The 20,367-nt window shown below is 43.8% G+C and overlaps 1 protein-coding gene across 1 annotated transcript in view; it reads left to right on the top strand.

The window, feature by feature from the left end:
- Positions 1–7,105: 7,105 nt before the first annotated feature.
- The window catches only part of BMP6 (bone morphogenetic protein 6), an 87,128-nt gene continuing 73,866 nt past the window's right edge, over positions 7,106–20,367 (top strand). Inside the window, exon 1 of the mRNA XM_031503948.3 lies at positions 7,106–7,547. Coding sequence (XP_031359808.1) covers positions 7,121–7,547 — 427 coding nt within the window. The 5' untranslated portion in view covers positions 7,106–7,120. The remainder of the gene's footprint in view (positions 7,548–20,367) is intronic.

A 20,367-nucleotide genomic window follows, 5' to 3' on the forward strand; every position in this document is an offset into this window, starting at 1 on the left:
AGGGCCAACAGTACAACAAAGACAAGCCCTGCATTACTGGCATGCTGTTGCTCTGGAAACTTGAAGCCTCTCAAAAGTAATGCAATTACTAGCTGCTTATCACTTCTGCCTCACCAAGGAGGAAATTTATTAATTTAGAGAACACTAAGGACACAGAAATATATTTTTTTTTCTTTTACAAGGCTTGTTTCTAATAGTCTCTAAAGAAACCACATTTCTTTCTCTGTGGTTTCTGCCTAACTCCAGAAGGCACATGTATAAAATCTCTTTTATCAGCCTCTAAACATTTCCTGTAGAAAGAAAAAAGATGGTTCTTTTTTCTGAGTTACCTCATCTTGAGCTGGCATGGAAACTTGTTTAGTGCACAATGGCAGCTGTATCTTTTAAGCTAAAATTGCTATATGGCTGCCGCTTACTTCAGCTCTTCTCCTGATTTGTTAACAAAATGATTATTGCAATGCGCACCTCTTACATTTAAATGTTAAATGCTTTTTGGGAACAATTCATGTCCTCTTTCTTCTTAGCTGAATCAGTTCCCTTAAGGAACTAATCTGTAAAGTTATTAGCTGTCACAGTACGTACAGGTAATGAAAAATATTCTCTTTGGGGGTTAAGAGAGTGTTTGAAAGAAAAGGCTTAGCTATAAGACAATAGGGGTTTAAAAGTTTTTTAAGCTGGTACAGTTCTCGATGTCTAAAAATGCCTTTGTAGACTTGCTGCCCTGTGCAGTGTCTTCTGGGACCCTGCTTTTTCCTAAAATACCATGTTTGATTTGGCACTGTATGAGGTGCTTTTTAAAGCAAAAATGAATGAAAGCTAGTGGTGTCTATTGAATGCTAGTAAGTGGTAAAGAACTGTAGGAAATGTGTTTTATTACCCAGAGCTTGAGGAGACCACAAGGCAGAAAACCTTTTGGTGGCAGCTCTGCTGCAGGAAGGGGTAATGGTGGCAGTGGAAAAGCCTTGGAGATGGCTGAAGATGGGAAAAGACACCAAGCTGCCTGTCAGGTTTCCTGCAGCTGCTCCAGGAAGGAGATGTCCACTGACTCCAGGGTGGGATGGGCATGAGGTTTGCTGGTACAAAACAGCAACTGAGCATAAAGCAGATGGTAATGACCTCTGACGTTTATTTTTGAAGGACTCTTTCTCTTTGAAAACTTTGCCTCTGTGTGCAAATTGATAAGGGAAAGCAGTCTAAGTACAGTGGACTTTACAATAGGATACTGCTGGGAATGGCATTTGTATTTTCAAACTTTAATAATCTGTCAGTCCCCACTGTGGCCCCATGCTACTTGGGTCTATCCCAATTTTATTGAAAAGTGTTGTTGAAAAGACATATTTTGCACACTGGTAAGAGCAGACCTCATCTGAGTTACTTTAAATAAGATTTCAGAACCCTTTTTTTTCTCTCTAAAATATTTTCCAGCCACATTCTGCAGTGTTTGTGAGCAATTTTAACAGCTGTTTCTTTCCTTAACCATTGCAATTGGTCTTGGTTTTTTATTTTTTGTTTTTTCCTTTTTGACCCAAGGCAGAAGGTGATGGCCAGGCCCTTGCATCTCCAATACACACTTTTTCTGTTGCCTGTATAGAAATGTGCACCTCTGCAGGTGAGTAGGCTCAGGTGTTCAGCCCTAGGAAGCAATTGTAGGTGACTCTCTGCAGCACACCAGCCACAGAGGGATGTGTGTGCTCAAAGCTGGAAGCAGGACGAGGCAGAAGTGGAAGGGAATTCTTCCAGCAAAGTACACTGCCCAATCCTCCTGTTGACAGGGATAGCCAGAGGGATGAGCAGCAAGTACCCAAGCACCACGATGTGGGAAATACAGCTGGATCCTTTCCTTACCATCTTGAGGTAGAGATTATGCAGTAATTCTAGTAATGACTAATGCAAAGTGCCACTTGCTAAAACCAGAGTCTTACTGTTCATCCTTGTGTTGTGAGTTACCACCACTGGTGTTCATTTTTTCTAGTCTGTATGCCAGACAACACTCATGGAGGGACACTGGCTGATTGCTCACCAGCTGACACCAAGAGAGGATGAGGATGGAGTGAGGGCCTCTCCTCCTCTTGTCATCTCTTTTTGCAGCATTCGCATTCTTGCAGCCAGGCACCTCTCTAGTTTTCATTGTTCAGGAGAAATTCAGTTATTTCTCTAAGATACCACTAAGAAAAAATGAAAAAAAAAACAAACACATGAAAATAGCCAGAAAAATAATATCAATTATGTAATATATTAATATTTTCTTAATTGCTGCAATTTCAGGTCAGATTCCCTTGATACTTCAAATAAAATTTAAGGTATAATTGTTCATACATAAGTATATCCTTGGTAGGTTGAAGATGGTGGCCAGTATTGGAACAGAGTTGGAATTGTTTGTGAATCTCATACTGGGACTTTTTTCACTTTTAACTGTTTGCTTTTGCAGGGATAGAAGTCCAGTCATGCTATTGAATTGATATTAATAACCATTTTTTAAAGCATTCTGATCTGGGAAATTACCATTGCATATTTTTAGATCAGATTTCTGAGTAAAGAGAGTAGTGGTTTGCTATGTGCAAATAAGATGATGTTACTATTTTTCAGCTGCCTCTACTTGCAGTGGAGAAAGTTCGTTCAGCAAGCAAAAAGAAAAATTTGAGCTTTCATAGCAAATGCTGTTTTTAGCCTGCTTCAATCTTTGAACTAAGATTATACTCAACCACCCTTTCTCATTGCACAAGCAGACTTTGGAAACCGATACACTAAAATTAGGAGGCATGTTTGCGTTTTCAACCTCTCCAAGTGCAGCACTGCAAATAGTTTATTCCTGCTATGTCATTATTGTACAACATAGGGTTTGGGGATTTTTTTAGAAAGCAAATGTCATAACTGACATCTCTTCCACATTGCTTTAAAAAAAATACCTACGTTTTTTGGCAAAATGAGTGTGGGGACCAAAGCTACCCTTACTGCAGTGTCCTTGCTGACCCCATAAGCATGGGAGCCTGCGTTTGTCACAGGCATTTTGATAGCCAGAGGTTCATCTAGAGGGAAGGTGTGAATGCAAAATTGTGTCTTTTCTATGCTCAGGAGATGGAGAAGGGGTCACTAGAATAGTAAGTTCTCCACTCTATTCAACAGTATTTTATTAATCCTGAAAAAGAATTAATTTAATGTGTATCATTCTGCTAGGGTTGTTTAATCCCAGTACCTGGGACGATTTATGAAGATTTTGCATAGTTCTCCTTATGAGTACAGAAGAGGTAGTGTATTTTAAGGCATTGTGATGAAAACTCTATTTTTTATTTGTTTGTTTGTTTGGGGTTATTTGTTTGTTTTGTTGTTTGGCTCTTCTCATTCTGAAGGCTTCCAGCTAAAGTGAACTACCTCTTTACCCTTTCAGTGCTTCATGTGCCTTGAACTGCTTGCTCCTCACAACTTTTGCACAAAACAATGAGGAAATTTAATTTGCTTAAATAAGAGCAAGGAATGATTTGATAAAATCCAGTAAATACTCTTTGACTAGAAACAGGTAGCACAGCTTTTAATTGCATATAATCTAAACACTGTCACTATCAGAAGAAATTAACTGCTATAGTTAATCCTTGCTGGCACCACGCCCCACCTTGGGATGGGTATTCTGTGAGGTATAGGTTCTGTTCCTGGTCATGTATAAAATACTTTCTTCATGAAGCACTGAGCAGGTGTGGAATTGGGTATAGACTGAAGTTTGGTTTAAGGACAGAAAATTACATAAGGATTTGTCCAGGGGAGGGAGGAGACCTTTTTGCATTATATAGAGGGAGTGTTGCTTATTTTGGTTAGAAGTAGTTGGTTTCTTTTGTTGGTTTCTTTTATTTTGGTTTGATTTTGATTTTTATTTGTTTGTCTGAGAGACAAAGAAAAATAAATGTCTTATTGCTAACTTGCCAACGATGGAAACTTCGAGGAACAGACCCGAGTTTCTCCACTTTGCCACCAGATGTCCGTCACGAGCAGGGAAAGCTGGTGACTCGCACGATACCCAAAAAAACTGGATTCGCAGCATTTTTGAAGATCTGACGCGAAAACTCGAGTGAAATTACGTGTTACCATAGAGTTTTGGACCGCAGATATGCTGCGAAGGCTTGTTGGCTGCAAAAAATCCAAAATCCTGCCGGCAGCTCTAAAATATATGGTTAACTCTTAAAGCGTGTGTGTCTCAGCCTGCAGCAGTTGTAGAATAGAGCCTGGGCACTCCTCCAGAGAATTAGGTATGCAGCTCTCATCCAAAGTCCTAAAATCCTTTCGGGAAACTTGCCCTTTCAAATGGCAGGAATATCTGAGAGAGTCACTATATTTGACATGTGGAAGAAGACCTAGTCCTTTTCAGCCTCATCGAGTTGCTGAGTGGTGCTGTAACTTTGGTAGATCTGATAGCATTAACTGAATCCCACAGCAAAGCATTCACATCCACAAGCAAGAGGCATTCCCAGGCATAAGTAGCGACAAATATGGAAAGCACTTCTGGGGAAAAAAGTGGAACACTTAAACTTAATAAGGTGCAATGACTTCTCAAGGAGAAGCATTAGCTTCCCTCCTACACGAGGAAATTTACCTCTAGAATAAAGTAATTTAGGAGGGAACTACTGGAAGGTTTGCTGTGTGTTCCTGTCCTCAGACTTCTTTAACCTCAGAGCCCGAATGCTTCCAACTGTTGTAACTGTTGTAACAGCTACTGTTTATTGCTGTAACCACTATTTCAGATTAAAAATGTAAAGATGATACATGTTTGAGAATCAGAGGAGCAGAAACCCAAGAGCTCCGGAGCTGCTACCCAAGAACTGCTCCAGAGTTTGACACTGTCTGTTGCTAAATGTGCACCATCTCTTCCTATCTTCAAGAGAAGCAGGGGACACTTTGGATGGAAAGGTTCATTCTTCAGCAATAACCGTGTAATGGGACACTGCCCTCTCTCATTGTCAAAACAGGAAGCCGAGGCTACAAAGCTCTTCTGGACACAGCAACAGGAGCTACACCCAAACAAGCTCAGAAACCGGGAAGTGAATGTCTATGGGAAGTGGCTGCTCTCTTTTCCCAGCATGTGTGGGATAAGTACCTGCCTAGGAAACGTCCCTCACTCACCTTAAGGGCTTCTGCACTTCGTCCCAACCTCCAGACGCCCTTCCTAAGGGATAACAAAATGTCTTGCATCCCTCTCAGCTCACCAAGGGGACAGCTTGTGCGCTGGGCTCTACTCCTGGGAAGCTGGACTTTCCCAGAAGGATCCCGCACTGCCTTACAGAAGGAAAGGTGTGTTGCTCACCACCTCTCTGGGAGTGAGCCCTAGTCTCCTCATCTAATAAAAGCAGACCCATTGCTCTATGTTGAGAAAAGTGAATAAATGAACCAGCAGTACAAAAATTTCTCTGGACATTGCCTTCTTTAGTCCTTCCTGGGAAACACTCTTTCATGAAGGTAGTGGGATCCACTAAAGCAAAAAGAGCATGTTGGGTCTGTGCTATCACATTCAACCTTATTTTCAAATTTTGAGTGTCTTCACAATCTGGAAAAAACAAAACAAAACAAAAACAGTTGCAAAAGAAACTTGTACTCTTCCCTCCCACCCCCATGACTGCTATGCTCAAATCTCCTAATAGATTATCTTTTTCCTATCAAAACAAGTTTTAAAATATCCAGCATTACAGTGTTCCTTGACTGGTGCAGTTAAAACACACATCTGTAACCTTGCTTTCAGAGACATGAAAGCTCAGTGTAGCCTCCACTTCTGAAAATACTGTATTCTGTCCTGAATATTCTCAGCTGTGTCTCTGGGAAGCTGAATATGAGCTTATTGCCAGATTCTGATTCTAATAAAGTTAATGGAAATTTTGCCAGTGACTTCAAATGGTCCAGATATTATTCTCGGGCCAACTCCTGTGAAATTATCCCAGTTCAAACCTAGAGCAATTGCACTGATTTCAGTGGGACTAGACAGGTTTTACTCATCCCGTCCGAGGAAGATCCATGAAGTCAGAGATCAGGGTATGGAAGAGCTGCCTTTCGCTCGACCAAACTGCTGTTATTGGAGTAATGGATGGTGTTTGGTTTGGGTTTTCTTTCCACTCTTTGATGAAAGTGATGAAACCAGAGCTGCAGCATTACTGTAGGAAGGGGTATGTTCTTTTCTGGCAGTATAGCCTGCTCTATAGGATGCAGACCGGTACTCCATCAATCAGAGCTGGCTTGGGGTAACTGGGTACTCCCAGCCATGTACCACAGTTCCATGTTCAGTTTTGCAAAATACTCCAGAGCAAAAAGAAAAAAAAAAAAAGGGGAAAAAAAAAAAAAAGCGCTGTGTAGTATGTCGTAACTTGCTAAAATGAACCGCAACGCTTATTCAGATTTAGAAAACTCCACCTATTTTCAGGACAAATAGCCAACACCCTCTGGAGGCAGGAAGGGTGGCCGAAGCCCTTCCTTCAATAAGAAACAAGACGGCAGAGTCCAGAGGCAGCCGGAGCCGCAGTTCGGCGGAGCGCCGCTCCAGGGCAGCGAGCCCGCGACATCCGACGGGGCCGGCGCTTCGCAACCTGCTCCTCCGCCGCCCCCGCCCCGCTGTCCGCCGCCGCGGGGCCGCGCTACCTGCGCCCGCTCCCCGCCCCGGAGGAGCGGCCGCCCGCCCCGCCGAGAGGCGGGCGCGCCGCTGATTTGCTTTCGCTGTCAGCAGCCGCGCTCCGGCCAGCCCGCGGGAACCGGGGCTGCAGCCGCGGGAGCCGCTCGCTCGCTCGCTCGCTCGCTCCCTGGCAGCGAGAAAACTTTGCTGCTCTTCACCCTGCTCCTTCTCCCCCCGTACGCAGCCCCCGCGGCCCGGCGCGGATCCCCCGGGCAGGGGCATGGCGAACTGAGCGGCCGGAGCGGGCCGGGGGCGGCCCCGCCGCACCTGAGCGGCGGCAGGCGCGGGGCGCTCCGCGGCGCGGTGCCCCGCGGGCGGCCATGCGCGGCGGCGGCGGGGCCGAGCGCTGAGCCCCCCCGGCCTGGCCGCCCCCCGCCGGCCCGGGCCGAACCCGCCGCGGGGGGACAGGGCTGGAGGGCGGCGGGCGGCCCCCGGGGACAGCGCGGAGCGGGGACGTCGCCCGCCTGCGCCCGGCCGAGCGCCATGCCGCGCCGGCTGGCCTGGCTCTGCTGCTGCTGGGCGCTGCTGAGCGGCGCCTGCCGCCCCGCCGAGCCCGCGCTGCCCGCCGAGGCCGGGGAGCCGCCGCCGCCCGCCGCCGCCTCGGGCTTCCTCTACCGGCGGCTGAAGTCGCACGAGAAGCGGGAGATGCAGCGGGAGATCCTCTCGGTGCTGGGGCTGCCCCACCGCCCCCGGCCGCTGCCGCGGGAGCCGCCGGCCCCGCCGCCGGGACGGCTGAGGGCGGCACCGCGCTTCATGCTGGACCTCTACCACTCCCTGGCCGAGGGCGCGGAGGGCAGCGCGGGCGCGGAGCGCGGCGGCCGCCCACCGACCCCTGCCCCGCCGCTGCCCAGCCCGCAGGACAGCGCCTTCCTCAACGACGCCGACATGGTCATGAGCTTCGTCAACCTGGGTGAGTGAGGGAAGGCGGCAGCGAGTCCGGGGCTGCGGGCAGCTCACCCAGCCGCTCGCCCGTCCCGCGGACACCCCTGGCCCGGGCAGTGGGGACGGGTGGCCGCTCCCGGCGGGGCGCGACGTGGTCGGGGCTTTGCCGGCCGCGACCGCCTTGGACTGCATGGGTTTCGGCTAGGAGGGCAGCTCACTTCGGGGAAGGGCAAAACCTCTCGCAAACAGTAAAAAAAGAATATACCCCAGCATGCAAAACCTTGGGGGGACGGAGTGAGAGTAAGGAAGGAAAAAAAGAATAATTATTTTTTTAGTCCTTGTTCTGACGGTAGTGGTCAGAGCCTGTAGTTTAGAATTAAGTGCTCGCTCCGCTTCTTGGGCAGCAGAGCTGGGGTCATGCCGGAGTACAGGTTGCACTCGCTCTATGCAAGGTCCAGCAGCAGAGGTGCCTTTTGGGCTTGAACAAAGTACAGCCATGCTACTTGACAGTGTTCTCATCTTCTTTTAAAATATTTTTTGTTTGTTTTATTTTAAGGGATCAGAGCTAGTATGGTGGTGAATATGTGTACTACTCTGTGTAGGTTATCCTGGTGATTGAGCATGGGAACGTGATAAAAATCTGTATCATGTGGAAATCTTAAATTAAGTTTTTTTAGATGTCAGCCTGCTCTTTAAACAAATTATCCTGTCAGCAATGTGAAGGGCTCTGAGGCGGGCACTGCAGTGAGAAAGTCATTAAGTTTTTTTACTTAAAGGAGCTCTTAGTACTATGCAATAGTAAGGAAACAGTGTAATTAGATTCAGCCTAATGTGGAGAATGAAAATATTTCAGTTGGCAAATAACAGTCCCTTTTTTTTAGGGAATTCATGTGAAGCTCAAGTGTCTTAGCTGATCAGCTGAAGACTTTGCCTTTTTACTTGTGCTACCAGAGCTGTGTGCCAGAATGACAACAGCTTATCTTGTTTAAAAACAAAAACCACAAACAAACCAAACCAAATTTGTTGTGTGTTTATCTTTTGGAGAAGGAATATGTCACTGCAGCAGGAAATTTCTCAGAGCTCACAGTACTGGTACAGGTGTTCAATAGTTTTGTGCTATGCTGTGGCATCCAGAAACAGGAGCTGATTAATTTTTGTAACTGATGGAAATCACATAGTTGGTCAGAAGAGTTGCTAATAGTTGCTGAAGGATTTGCCCACATTGAAACCGAGGCGACCACGACTAGTGGGCATACAGCTGAGCTGCCTTAGGTGCTCAGACCTTCCAGGAGCATGGAGCCCTGTTGTCTATTTGTACTGCAGGTGTGGACCTGTCAGGGTCCCATCTGCCTTGTTTCAAGTCAGCTCGGGGATGTTTAGGTGGTGCTGCCAGTTCAGAGCTCGGATGTATTTGATTGAGACATCCTGAAATTGACCATCAATGGAACTAGCATGGTCTGTGGTCTCAGCTCAGAAGCCAAGATCTAGGAAATACTGTATAGGTTTTAAATCCAAAGGGCACCTGGTTTTCTTCCCTCCCAGCCTCCCCAAACCTCTCTGTCCTTTGAGTATACAGAGGTGCTGCTGCTGTCTCTGTTCTTTGCCTTGGGGACTTTCAGGACCTATACTTGGAGCTGTGAGTTTAAGAAACGTGGTGCTGACTGTAGCTGTCTGTAAGCAGCCCCCATGTCACATTTTACTTGAGGGATGTGAAACAAAGTGCCTGCAAGGGGCTAGGCAGTTCCCTAAAGAGCTGATTTTAGAGAGAAGTGTGAGCATGTGGTGTTTAAGAAGCTTTAGCTGTTTGTAAGGCACCAGGAGAGTATTATTAGATGGTATAATCTGAAAGTATGTGTTTCTTTTGAAAATAACCCCTTCCACTCATACGATCCAAATCAGTTCCAATAATTTGGATCTAGACACTTATGTAACAAAGAGGAAAATTATTCATGTAATGTAGTAAAATAGTGCAATTGAAATGCTAGTTATGCGTCTCAGGAAGCATGAATCAACTGTAGAAATTTCTCATCAACTTCCAAATCCCAAGCCATAAACCATAATGTCATTTAATGTGATTGTTTGTTACCAGAGTGTTGACAAATCGATGGGCTGGGACTGAACAGCTGTTTGGCTGTTTTCTGTGGCTTCTCTGACATACCAGAGGTTTTTTTTGGTCTTTCACCTGTGTATTGACATTTACTTTTCCATTTAACAGTAATTCAGGTCAGAAAACTAGAGGAAGCCTAAGGTTGTATTCCAATATAGAAACCAAAGGTTTGATGGGAGAAAGCCAGCTTGTGATCTGTCAAAGTAGCTTATTAGATGAAGTCAGAAATGCAGCAAAAGACAGTGCGATCACAGCAGAAAGGGAAGAATTCTTGATTTCAAGCACACTGACTAATCCAATGAAGTATATGTCAAACAACCCTAAAAACTCACAGCTGGAGTCTGCTTATAAGTGGACACTGCCAGAATTATTTTAGCTGGGGCTTTCTGCATGTGGCCATATATACAGTTAATTCAGTTAGGTTAAAACTGACTTCTGAAGAACTTTACGTTCAACCTTAAAGATTTCCAATTCCATTATTGAAGAGGCAACTACCAAAGAGATCTGAGGGACATATGCTGTTCTCTCAGGGTAAGGAGTGTATGGTATCACCTGGATATATAGGTGAATGTGGCTGTGTGGGTGTCAAGTCAGTGTGGCTGACCTGCCTGCAGGTGCTGATGCTGCTTCTGCTGCAGCTCAGAACCAGACAAAAGTTTGATGCATCTTGTTGTTCTGGAAAGCCATCATCTAGGTCAGCTGTGCAGAGGAGTCCTACTCTGTCATGAAAGTTTGCAGGTGTTGATGTTCTTATAAAAGTACATTTAATTTTTCCAGCCTTTTAGCCCAAAGCGAGTCACTAGCTTGTAGTCACTGCTGATTTTAAACATGCAGGGCTCCAGCCCTTCCTGACCAACCTACATCCTTCAGTCTGGGGACACGGCAGATGTGTTTTCTCTCTGGGGAAGGCTATGTTACCATATGTGCTAAGGGTATGAGTCCTCTTTGCAAAGGTCTTGCAAAGCTGAGGGACTTTAGTGAGGTTTAGATTATTCAGGCAGCGTAGGCTTGTCCCAGTCTCAAAGGTGATGGTGTTCTTGGAGATGGTTTCTATTTTGTTTTGTGTTTTTTTTTAAGTGAAACAGGAAGGTCACAGGTGTGGAGGTTCTTCACACACAGGGAGTTGCTGTTTTACAGGGAGGACAAGAAGTATCAGTCTTTGAAATGGGGAGTCTGGGATTTATCTTGCTTACCTGGTAGTGTCTGTATCATGGTGTGGGCAATAATTCCCAGAGGGGCTGATTATAAGGGAGCTTAGCATGTCCAGGGTTTCCAGGAGATGCTTAGCACTTAGTTTTATGAAGCACCTGGAGAGCAGTATCAGGGAGGAGAGATAATTTTTTGTTCCCATTACAAGAATTCACACAAGATATAAACCAGTTTAGATACTTTAGATAATACATTTAATCTATCAGGTTAAATACCAAAACATAATTTGACAGAAAACATAGCCTGTCCTTGGTAAATCTGGTCCCTTTTTTGGGAAGAGGATCCTGGAAGTGTCTATTTCGGGTGTTTTCATTAGGATGAAGTGTCCGACAAGTGCCTGTTTCTTTTCATTTCACACGTAGGAAGTCTGGATAGTTAGCACAGATGGAAACATCTGCATGGATTCACTGACAAAGCAGGGTACCAAACTTCTGTGCTGTGGAAATGGCTGTACAGCAGGGTTGTGGGGCTGGGGTGGGGGGGTGCATTGTGGGCCAGCAGGCATCTTTGTGAAACTGTTCAGCTCTTCTTGTAGGAAGAGCCTTGATATAAAATATGTGGCGTGTCTTGACACAGTACTGTTGGGAAAATAATATCTGTTAATGTTTCCTATCTGAAAAGTGTACCTTCCTCATGGCACGAGATAAGGTTGTCTCCTCTTGGCAGAGCAGCCCAGGGTTGGTATGGAGATACCTCTTGAGGCAGTGATGCTGGATTGACAGCTTGACCCCAGTGTTCTCAGGCACATCAGTGCTGATGGGAAGGGGATCTGCACCCTGTCCTCTGTTTCACCAGCTGGTGTCTACAGAGTAAGAAAAGCAGCAAAAGACAAGACTCTCAAAGACTTTGCTACTTTAACGGCATCCAGAATTATTTGTGTGTCATGAAAGGTGCTGTGAAGCAATTCTGTGTCAGAACGTGGTCTTCACCCATGTCTTCCTATCCTGGCATCCACATTGAGAGGAAAAACAGCTATGCACTTCCTACAATCAAACCCAAGGAATTCAGTGGCAGTCTGAGTTTGCCATGACCCAAATCTGGGGCTGTTTGATAAATGTGCAGAAGTCTTGAATCCATCAAACCCTCCAGAGATACGGATCATAAAAAGTGTGCTTTGGGGTGTGGTACCTGGTTATTCAGCATTGTGGCTTTTTGTAGCAGACTAACAGCACTGATTCACTTTATGTCTACTTTTGGAGAGAGGGTGGTTTTCCTTTTTATCATAAGATCCACAGGTCCCTTGGAAGGGCTTCATGCAAAAGGTTGAGGGGAAGCTCACCTTTTGCCAGGCAGTCGTGCAGTTAGCCCTGAGGTCTCAACACTATTTAAACTGGGGTTGTGGTGAAAAGCCTCTTCTCTTTTTGAATCTCCAAACTCCAGGCAATCCCCATCTTTCCTGCAAGACTTCAAGTGTCAGCTGGGGCAAGGGTGCTCCCTTTCAGTGCAAGGAAGTTGCTTGGAGGTAGATATAATACTTGTTTTACGAATATACTCTCTCCTTGCCTATAAAGTAGCATCTTATGGATGTGATGCCTTACAAACAGTCTTTTCATCTTTTTGGCAGTGGTGACCTACCAGATTTCTGTCTAGGAATGATCTTGCACAAATCCACAGCACCTTAGATGCAAGCAATATGCCTTTGTTCTGCACAGCTTTTCACAGGAGGGAAGCAGTGCTCCAACATCCTTACATGTGTTTCTAAAGCAGGTGAATTTTTTCATCTGAAGGATTTGATCAGCCCACCTGCCTTTTTCCCAGTACCATGCTTGCAGTTGGGAGATAGAAAATTGGGCAACCAAGATGTATCAGGGATGTTGCGTGATTGTATTGATGGGACCATACCATTCATACTGTCATCCCATCTGTTTATACTCTTGACCACGTGTTGTAAAGGTCAAGACATCTACTCAGAGGGAGTAACTGGAGTGTGTGATGCTGCAGGTCTGGCTGTGCTGCCAGCTGGCTGTGTACCGCCTCACTTGCTCGGTATGTGAGCAGTGTCCTCCACGTGTGTCCAGAGTAGGCCAATATTAGAAATCATGAACCTGATGATGGGAATGAGTTTACTGACTTCTGCCAAGCCTTGTATAGTGGGTTTTGATGCCAAGACAGATTCCCAAGTGGCGAAGAGCAGCTTTATATTTGCTATTCAACTGATGCAGCTTGAGATCCTCATTTATGTAATCTCCTTGAAGTAGCTGCTGCTTGTGAGCTGCCTGCTAGTGGGAAGCTGCCTGACAACATGGTTAAAGAAAGGGTCTTTTAGAAGTCCTCAGCTCCTCTGGAATTGGAATTTGAGGAACTGTCATCCTTCTGTCTTTGGTTAGGAGCCCTAGAAGATGTGTGGCTCCTGGAAATGCTGCTCTTCAAAACCTGTACTGTTGAAATAAGTGTAGGGTCATGTGAATGTAAGCAATTTATCCAAATCTGACTGTCATCTGGACTAAGCTACTGGAAGCAGACAGTGTGACATTAGTAGGATTATTCTCTGTCTTGTGAAAGCTTTTCAGAGCTTCAGAATTTACAGTCTTAGACTTCAACATTTCACACAAAATTTTCTTCCAGCAACAACAATAACAACAGCAATTTATTATAATTTAAAAAGCTAGAATTGCCAAACCAATCTTTATTACTTCAATCCAAATTTTTTATCTGTAAATAAATGAAAAGTTGCATTTTGAATTAGAAACCCAGGTGTGGGACTGGAGGTTTTTTGGTTTTTTTTAAAATTTAATTTTTTTGTAAAAATAAAAGCAAGACTTCATAGTTCTTTCCCTCCAAAAAAATTGAAGCTAAACCACTTTTTATAAAAAGGTTTTCTTTTGGCAATTTTTTTCCAGCTCAACATGGCTTTAGCAGAAAAATCACTTGGGCAGCTGTCATGGATGTCTTGTGCTGAGCTCCTGCTGGGACTGCTTGCTGCAGGCTTGTACCTCTGCCAAGGAGCTGTGGATCCTTGCTGGGTCTAGCCTGGTGCATTGCAGTGGTTACACTGCCTCTTGTAGTTTTAAATATAAACTTCTAAGCCGTGTTTGTGATTTAGGAGGAAGGAAGGTGGTGTTTAGACTTTCCATGCCGTGGAGTCACGATTCTTTTTAGGTCATCTTGCCTCATTGCTAACTTATAGGGGGTTAGAGGAAGGTATGATTTATTTGGGATGTAAACAGTCTCATTGTGTGCTTCTGCTGTATCCCAGCAGATGCACAGCTATGCTGTAAAGCACAGCCCACCTCCTAATCATTTAACATTTCCACTTGACCATTTATATAGCAGTGTGAAGCAAAGAGCAAGCGCTATTGCCCAAATGGAAAAATGGCTCATGGGTGAGAGATTCCCATTCGTTACAGCAAATATCAGACCTCAGAGTCTGGGAGATGGAGGTTAAGGACTGGAAAACTGTCGACTGCCCACCTGATTCTTGGATCCTGGTTTTGGGTCCTAGATTCCCTGTTCAATGGAACAGCAGTTTTAAACTCAAAGAGGGTAGGTTTAGATTGGATAGAAGGCAGAAGTTTTTCAAACAGCAGTAGTGACACTGAAACAGGTTCCCCAGAGGAGCTGTGGATGCCCCATCCTCAGAGCTGTTCAAATCAGGCTGGATGGGGCCTTCAGCAATCTGTTTTACTGAACAGTGTTCCTGCCCATGGCAGGGATTGATCTGGATGACTTTTGAAGATCCATTCCAGCCCAAACTGCCTGGAATTCTAAGTGGGAATTGGAATGGCACTCAGGACTGGGATTCTGTAGCTATGATATGCTGAGGGTGAGGAGACATGCTGAGGAGCATTCAGTGAGTCATTTCTTTCTACCTTTCTTTCAGTTGTGACTGGCAGAGGAAGAGGAGTGGTGCCTTCTGCAGAGCTGCAGCCCTTGCAGCAGGGGTGGCTGGCAGCAGCACATGAAGTGGCCCGGAGCTTTGCACCCAGAGCAGGCTCCCACACAGTGGCTTTGGGAAGGGCATGTGGCTGCAGCTGCTGCAGGGCTGTTGCAGGAGAAAAAAGCTTAATTAAAGAAGTTGAGTCTCTGTGGGATTGCAGGGGTGTTTAATACTTCGTAATGGACTTTTATTCCTAAAAACTGCTGTGGATTGGGTCTGGCATTTCCTGAACTTTTAGTTACTTAAGAAACAGTCTTTTAGTGTTGGGTAGAGTTTGGAATGGATTTTTTTGTTTGTTTGCATTTTGGGTTGGTTGGGTTTTTTCGGTGATGTAATGAGATTTTTTTGTTTTGTTTTGTTGTTAAGGGCACAAAGATTTTGACAGCCCTGCTTTCAGCTCTTTTTATTTTACGTAGCAGTGTTCATCATAGCACAATGACAGGATTGAATCAGTGGTAGCAACAGTGGGAACTTTTGGCAAAAAAGGATAATGTAGACAGAGCCGAAGTGTTCTGCTAACTAAAACAGTAGCTGTATTTTTCAGAGAGCTAGACATGACTGTTTTGATCCAATGTGGTGTTAATCACAAGAATACATAACTGCTTTCCTGTGAACTTTCCCCTTAAAAATACCCAATGATATCACCTGATGTTTTGCACTAATGCTCAGTGTAACCAGAATTTAGAACAGCTGGCTCCATATAAACTTGGAACATTCATAGGTCAAATATTAGTGTGTAAATAAAAACAGTTTGAAAATGAAAACAGAAGCACAGTATTGGAAATATACTGAATGTGCAGATGTACTTCATGGCTTGAATAGCTTTACAAATTAAACAAGACAGTGTTAACAATTGTTCTGAAGAGTCAAATTTCCTGATAGTAAATGAGAGAGTGTTTTCAAATAGTATTCCAAAGATGCGTTATTCCATGTATGTTAATGGTTGTTTGCAGTGTAAGAAATGTATGAATTGGCTATTTGAAACACTCTTCTAACGAATATATATTTGTTCAACCCAAAATCTTGTCAAGCGGAGATCTACAGTTTCTTTTGTCAAGTGCAGGCTGTAAAATATGCCATGTTTAAAGCATGCACAGAGATGTTTATGCTGAAGTTTACTGCTGCAGCTTTCTTATCTTGTCGCTCACCGCATTGCGTTTGTGTGGTGTGTATGGTCAAGGTATTAGACACTCTGTTTGTACAAGGGCTGAAGGGTGACATAATGTCTATTGAAGCACAAGTGTTAGGCTCCACACCAGGCAACAAAGAGCACTTAAAAAATGAGAACAGATTAGAGCTCATGAGTAGGGTCTGATAGTTGCACACATAAGCCAAGAGGTGTTGGAGGGAGGAAAGGGTCAACAGCTATAGTGTGAAACAGATGTGCCTCCTTGCATCCTTGTCTCTCCTGGGTTTTCCAGACCACTTGAGAGAGAAATCCAGAAGAGTAAGGCTCTTAGCGGTCAATTCCAGTCTTTTTACAAGGAATAAAAATATCCAAATAAGTTGGAAAATAAGGTTTAACTGTAACTAACATGTACAAGATGCAAAAGACTTGTCTGCCTCTGCCTTTGTAGACTCTGTAATAATACTAAGTTGTTTGAACACGAACTCTTGCTGCAGCCTAGCTTCTGTATTTTTCAACCTGCTTTAAAGTACCTGGATGAAGATTCTGTATCAGGGATTAAAGAGGTGGTCAGAGCTTTAATTCCTCATGGCACAGATGCACAAGCTCCCTCTGTCCAAATTCAGACAAACAGAGGTAGAGGTAGCAGTCTTTAATCACCAGATGCTCTGCAGGAAAAAAGGATGCATTTCCTATGTCACTTACCATGGGCTTACCAGTCATGTTTCTTCACTACTTTTGGCCACACTGATGGTGTGGTGCAGGAAGAGGCCTTACAGACGTTTAATGTACCTGAGTCTTCATAATGATGCCAGGCTTGGTTCTTCAGAATATTCATGTGCAAGCAGGGAGAGGCTTCTCTGCAAGCTGTGACATGTGTGCACAATTTTGATGCAAAAAAGTAGGAGGATAGTTCTAAAATTTAAGCCTGTTTTGAAATTCATGTTTTAATATCTACACAAAGATTTGATTCACAAGTACAGAATCCAGGTGCTCAACTTAAATGATGAAGGTTGGCAAAGAAACCCTTCATTTTAGAAAACCAGCAGCCTCTCTTGCCCACAAACCATCATCCTGAGACAGCATTTCAAGCATGCAGACCTTTTTGCTTAATTATTGTAACATCAAACATCTTTCACATGAAAGCGACCAAGCAGTGGCTATGCAAGATAATGACTTGTTTATAAAAATAATTTAAACAACATATGAAAAGGATAAACATGCGTGTCCTGCCAAGATTCACTGTATGTTCTGCAGGCTGTGGTGATTGTGAATTTCTTGGCTTGCTCTTTCAATTTTTTTTTTTTATTTTAAAATTTTTTTTTTAAACCCACAAAGAAAAAAGGAGAGAGTGGAAGGGAATGAAATGATGGGAGACTAGAAAAGAAAGAGTTCTCATATTTAAGGAAGTTCCAACTTATCCTATGGAAGGTAGCTGGAGAGAAAATACATTTGTTTAATGTATTACAATAGATTTTCTCTTTGAGATGTCTGTGTCTTGTCTCTTGCATGTAATAGGTTTTACACTTTAATGATTGTAGCATCTGTCCTGTCCAAAAATGTTCCATTCTGCAGGATATGTAATGCTCGTTACTTGCTAGACAACATCAAGATACTACTCTGTCTCTTATTTAAAACCTCAAACACTTCATAAGCATTGAACTCTCACAGTGTGCTCTGACACATGTAAATCACTCTCATACTGATTTTCCAAATAACTAAGCTGAGGCTCAGGGGTTATGACTGGACCAGGGCTGTGATAAGATCCCTGAAATTCTTGCTTCTGGTCTTGCAGTCTCACCTGTTTTACTGACCTGGTAAGTCCTCCAGTGCGTCGTGGAGCCAGTGAAACAAGAGGGTCTTATCTGGTGAAACGTGGCTTTTTTCAGGTGGCAGCATGGATCAGCTGGAGCCTACAGGTTCTCACTTGGCTTAGGCTTTAGTTCTTCCTGCTTGTAAACCCTGGTTATCAGTGTTGCACAGTCTGTGCCTTCTGCAGCCATGCTCCGTTAGGGACATGGCTCTTCAGACATGCTTGCCAACAGCTGAACACAGGAGAGATGAAAGAGGTCACAGGCTAGCACATGTTTCATTTGAAACTATTGGCAAGCCTAATAAAGGTTTGGTTGACTTTTGGTAATGCCCACACTGCAGGGAAGCTAATAGTCAATGTACTTATGAATTAACTCAGAGTTTTGTTGAGAAGCTCCCCATAAAAATGCAGCGTAACAGCTGAAGTTGGCATAATGATTCCTTTATGTTTCAGAAGCTAATGGGATTGGGTCTGCCTGATACTGTTGCTATCTCTAGTCTCAGTAAAAGCAGTTTTATGGGGTCCCAAAACAGTCTGTTGCTTCTGGCAGTCAGAGAGCTGGCAGCTCCGATGCACTGAGGCTTGAAGAGATAGTTCATTAATTCATGGCACTTTCCAGAATAAACATGGCAAGCCTTCTCTAAAATAACAGACGGTAAATCCTCCTTGTCACTCAAGACTGAACATTTGTCTTCAGAAGGGGGCCATGAAAGAAGCTGTCCATCTCCTAATGAATGAAAAAATAAATAGAAGAAGAACTGTGCATTGTGTCGTGCTTGACATGGTGAAGCTTCGGGGTGGAATAACAACAAACCTTTCCTCCCATCTTAGCCCTGTTAATTGTGGACCAAAAGCAAGCAATGCTCACTGGGCAGGCTATCAGATGGCATAAACTATCATAGCTCTCTGCCAGGGATCTCTGGTGGGAATGACAGCACTTTTTGCTCTTTCTTTGACTCTTTTTGGGAAGATAGGTGTCAACATCTCTCAGCTTCAGGTCCTCAGGGGTAGGACCTCTGGTCTCTCTGTGCCAGGAGACTTGTGAAGGTTGCTGCAAGCTGGGGTTGCTCAGAGCGCACAGATGTTTTGTGCAGCTTGTTATTTTCTGTGTTGGAGGCTATGAGTCAGATTACTGTTACCAAAATGTTTATGTGAAATCATTTCTGAGTCATATATTTGCATCATATACAACCTGTCTGACAATCAAAACATTCAGTGCTCGGCTAATGATTATACTAAGTTTTCCAACACTCTGCTCCAACATAGCATAATTACACGGCACAGTGCAATATATTACTTTGACAGGGCTCTTCATGCATCTTGTGATGTCAGAACATCATCATTGCTATTATTTTAAATTATCACAGTTTGTTGCACGAAACAGAGTTAAAAATAGAGGAGTTCCTCAGAAACAAAATGCCCTGCAAATATTCCTTAGCTTTTTTAGTCCCCCAAAAGAAAACATTTCAAGAGGTTGCATAGTACTTTTAACTTTATTCTCTCCAGACAGGTGCTTGATCAAGACTTACTGGTTTAATTGACAGATTAGCTGTGAACATTTGCCTGAAGTAATTGTTTGGTGCCTGCGGGAGTCTTTGGTAATTTCTCCAAAACACATTTTTAAGATAGAGCCAGAGTTCTTTTAACAGCACGAAGTCCATAAACTACAGTTTAATGCACTTTGTTTGTCTCTTGTGTGAGTTCTAACATAAATAGGAATTGCCTACAAACATATTCTGAGTAACTAGGATGAACATTTAAAATTACACTTCAGGTGTGTGAGAACTTGGCAGGTGTGTTTGCCACCGTGTTCCAGTGATTTCAATAACTCCTCTTGAACAGTTTATTCTAGAGCAGTATGGGGAAAACTGAAGTACCCCCCAGCTCTTTGCTAAGGTAATTATCAAGGAGATGAAAAGGGCATAGGGGCTGCTCTTTTATTCATTTTGAAATACATGTCCATGAAAAAGCACATGAATGTTCAAATGGAAAATGATGTTAGGACTGACTTGTCTGAATTTGGTTTACAGTTTCTTGGAGTTGGCTTTGGGAGCTTGATTATAAGTGTGAAGGGCACAGGTAGGTCCCTTTAAATATAAAATATTGCTGCATTTCATTGCTCTTACTGAGCTGGTAGAGTGCAAAGTGCAGGATAGATTATGATGACATTCTTTATGTTCCTAGTGAAAAAAAAGTATGGACAATACAGTAGTGGACTTTCCTGGCCACAAGTGACTGGGCTGTGCTTAGTAATTAGGGAGCCCACATTTGGAGCAATAAAAGCATCCCTGTGTAGTGAGCACCATCTTTGCTTATGAACTCTCCTTGGCCAGCATCAGTGGCAAATACATAATTGGTCTATGAGGACCAATATATTGTGAAGTGTAGTGGAAAATGCCAAAATAAAATTTCAGTTGGATGAAGTCCATTTGTCCTGTGCTAACTTCTAGCCCTGTAAACAAACACAGCTGCTGAATGTAGAATCAGTGCTCAGAGTGGTTAAAAACAGTGATGCATTGCTAGTGAGATCACAGCAGAAAAAAAATATCTAACACATGAGGCTGCAGTAAGGATCAAGACTATCCTCAGCTCTGAATAATTGTCTCTGTTCATCTATTTATGATGCTTAGAATATAAAGATTACTTTTGACTGTCAGACCATTCAGCTGGGACAGTCAGAATATTAAGTATTGATGAGCCAGTTGTCATGAACTTT

This window comes from Lonchura striata, chromosome 2 (assembly GCF_050655825.1).
Source record: "Lonchura striata isolate lonStrDom1 chromosome 2, ASM5065582v1, whole genome shotgun sequence".
In the NCBI taxonomy this organism is placed as follows: domain Eukaryota; kingdom Metazoa; phylum Chordata; class Aves; order Passeriformes; family Estrildidae; genus Lonchura; species Lonchura striata.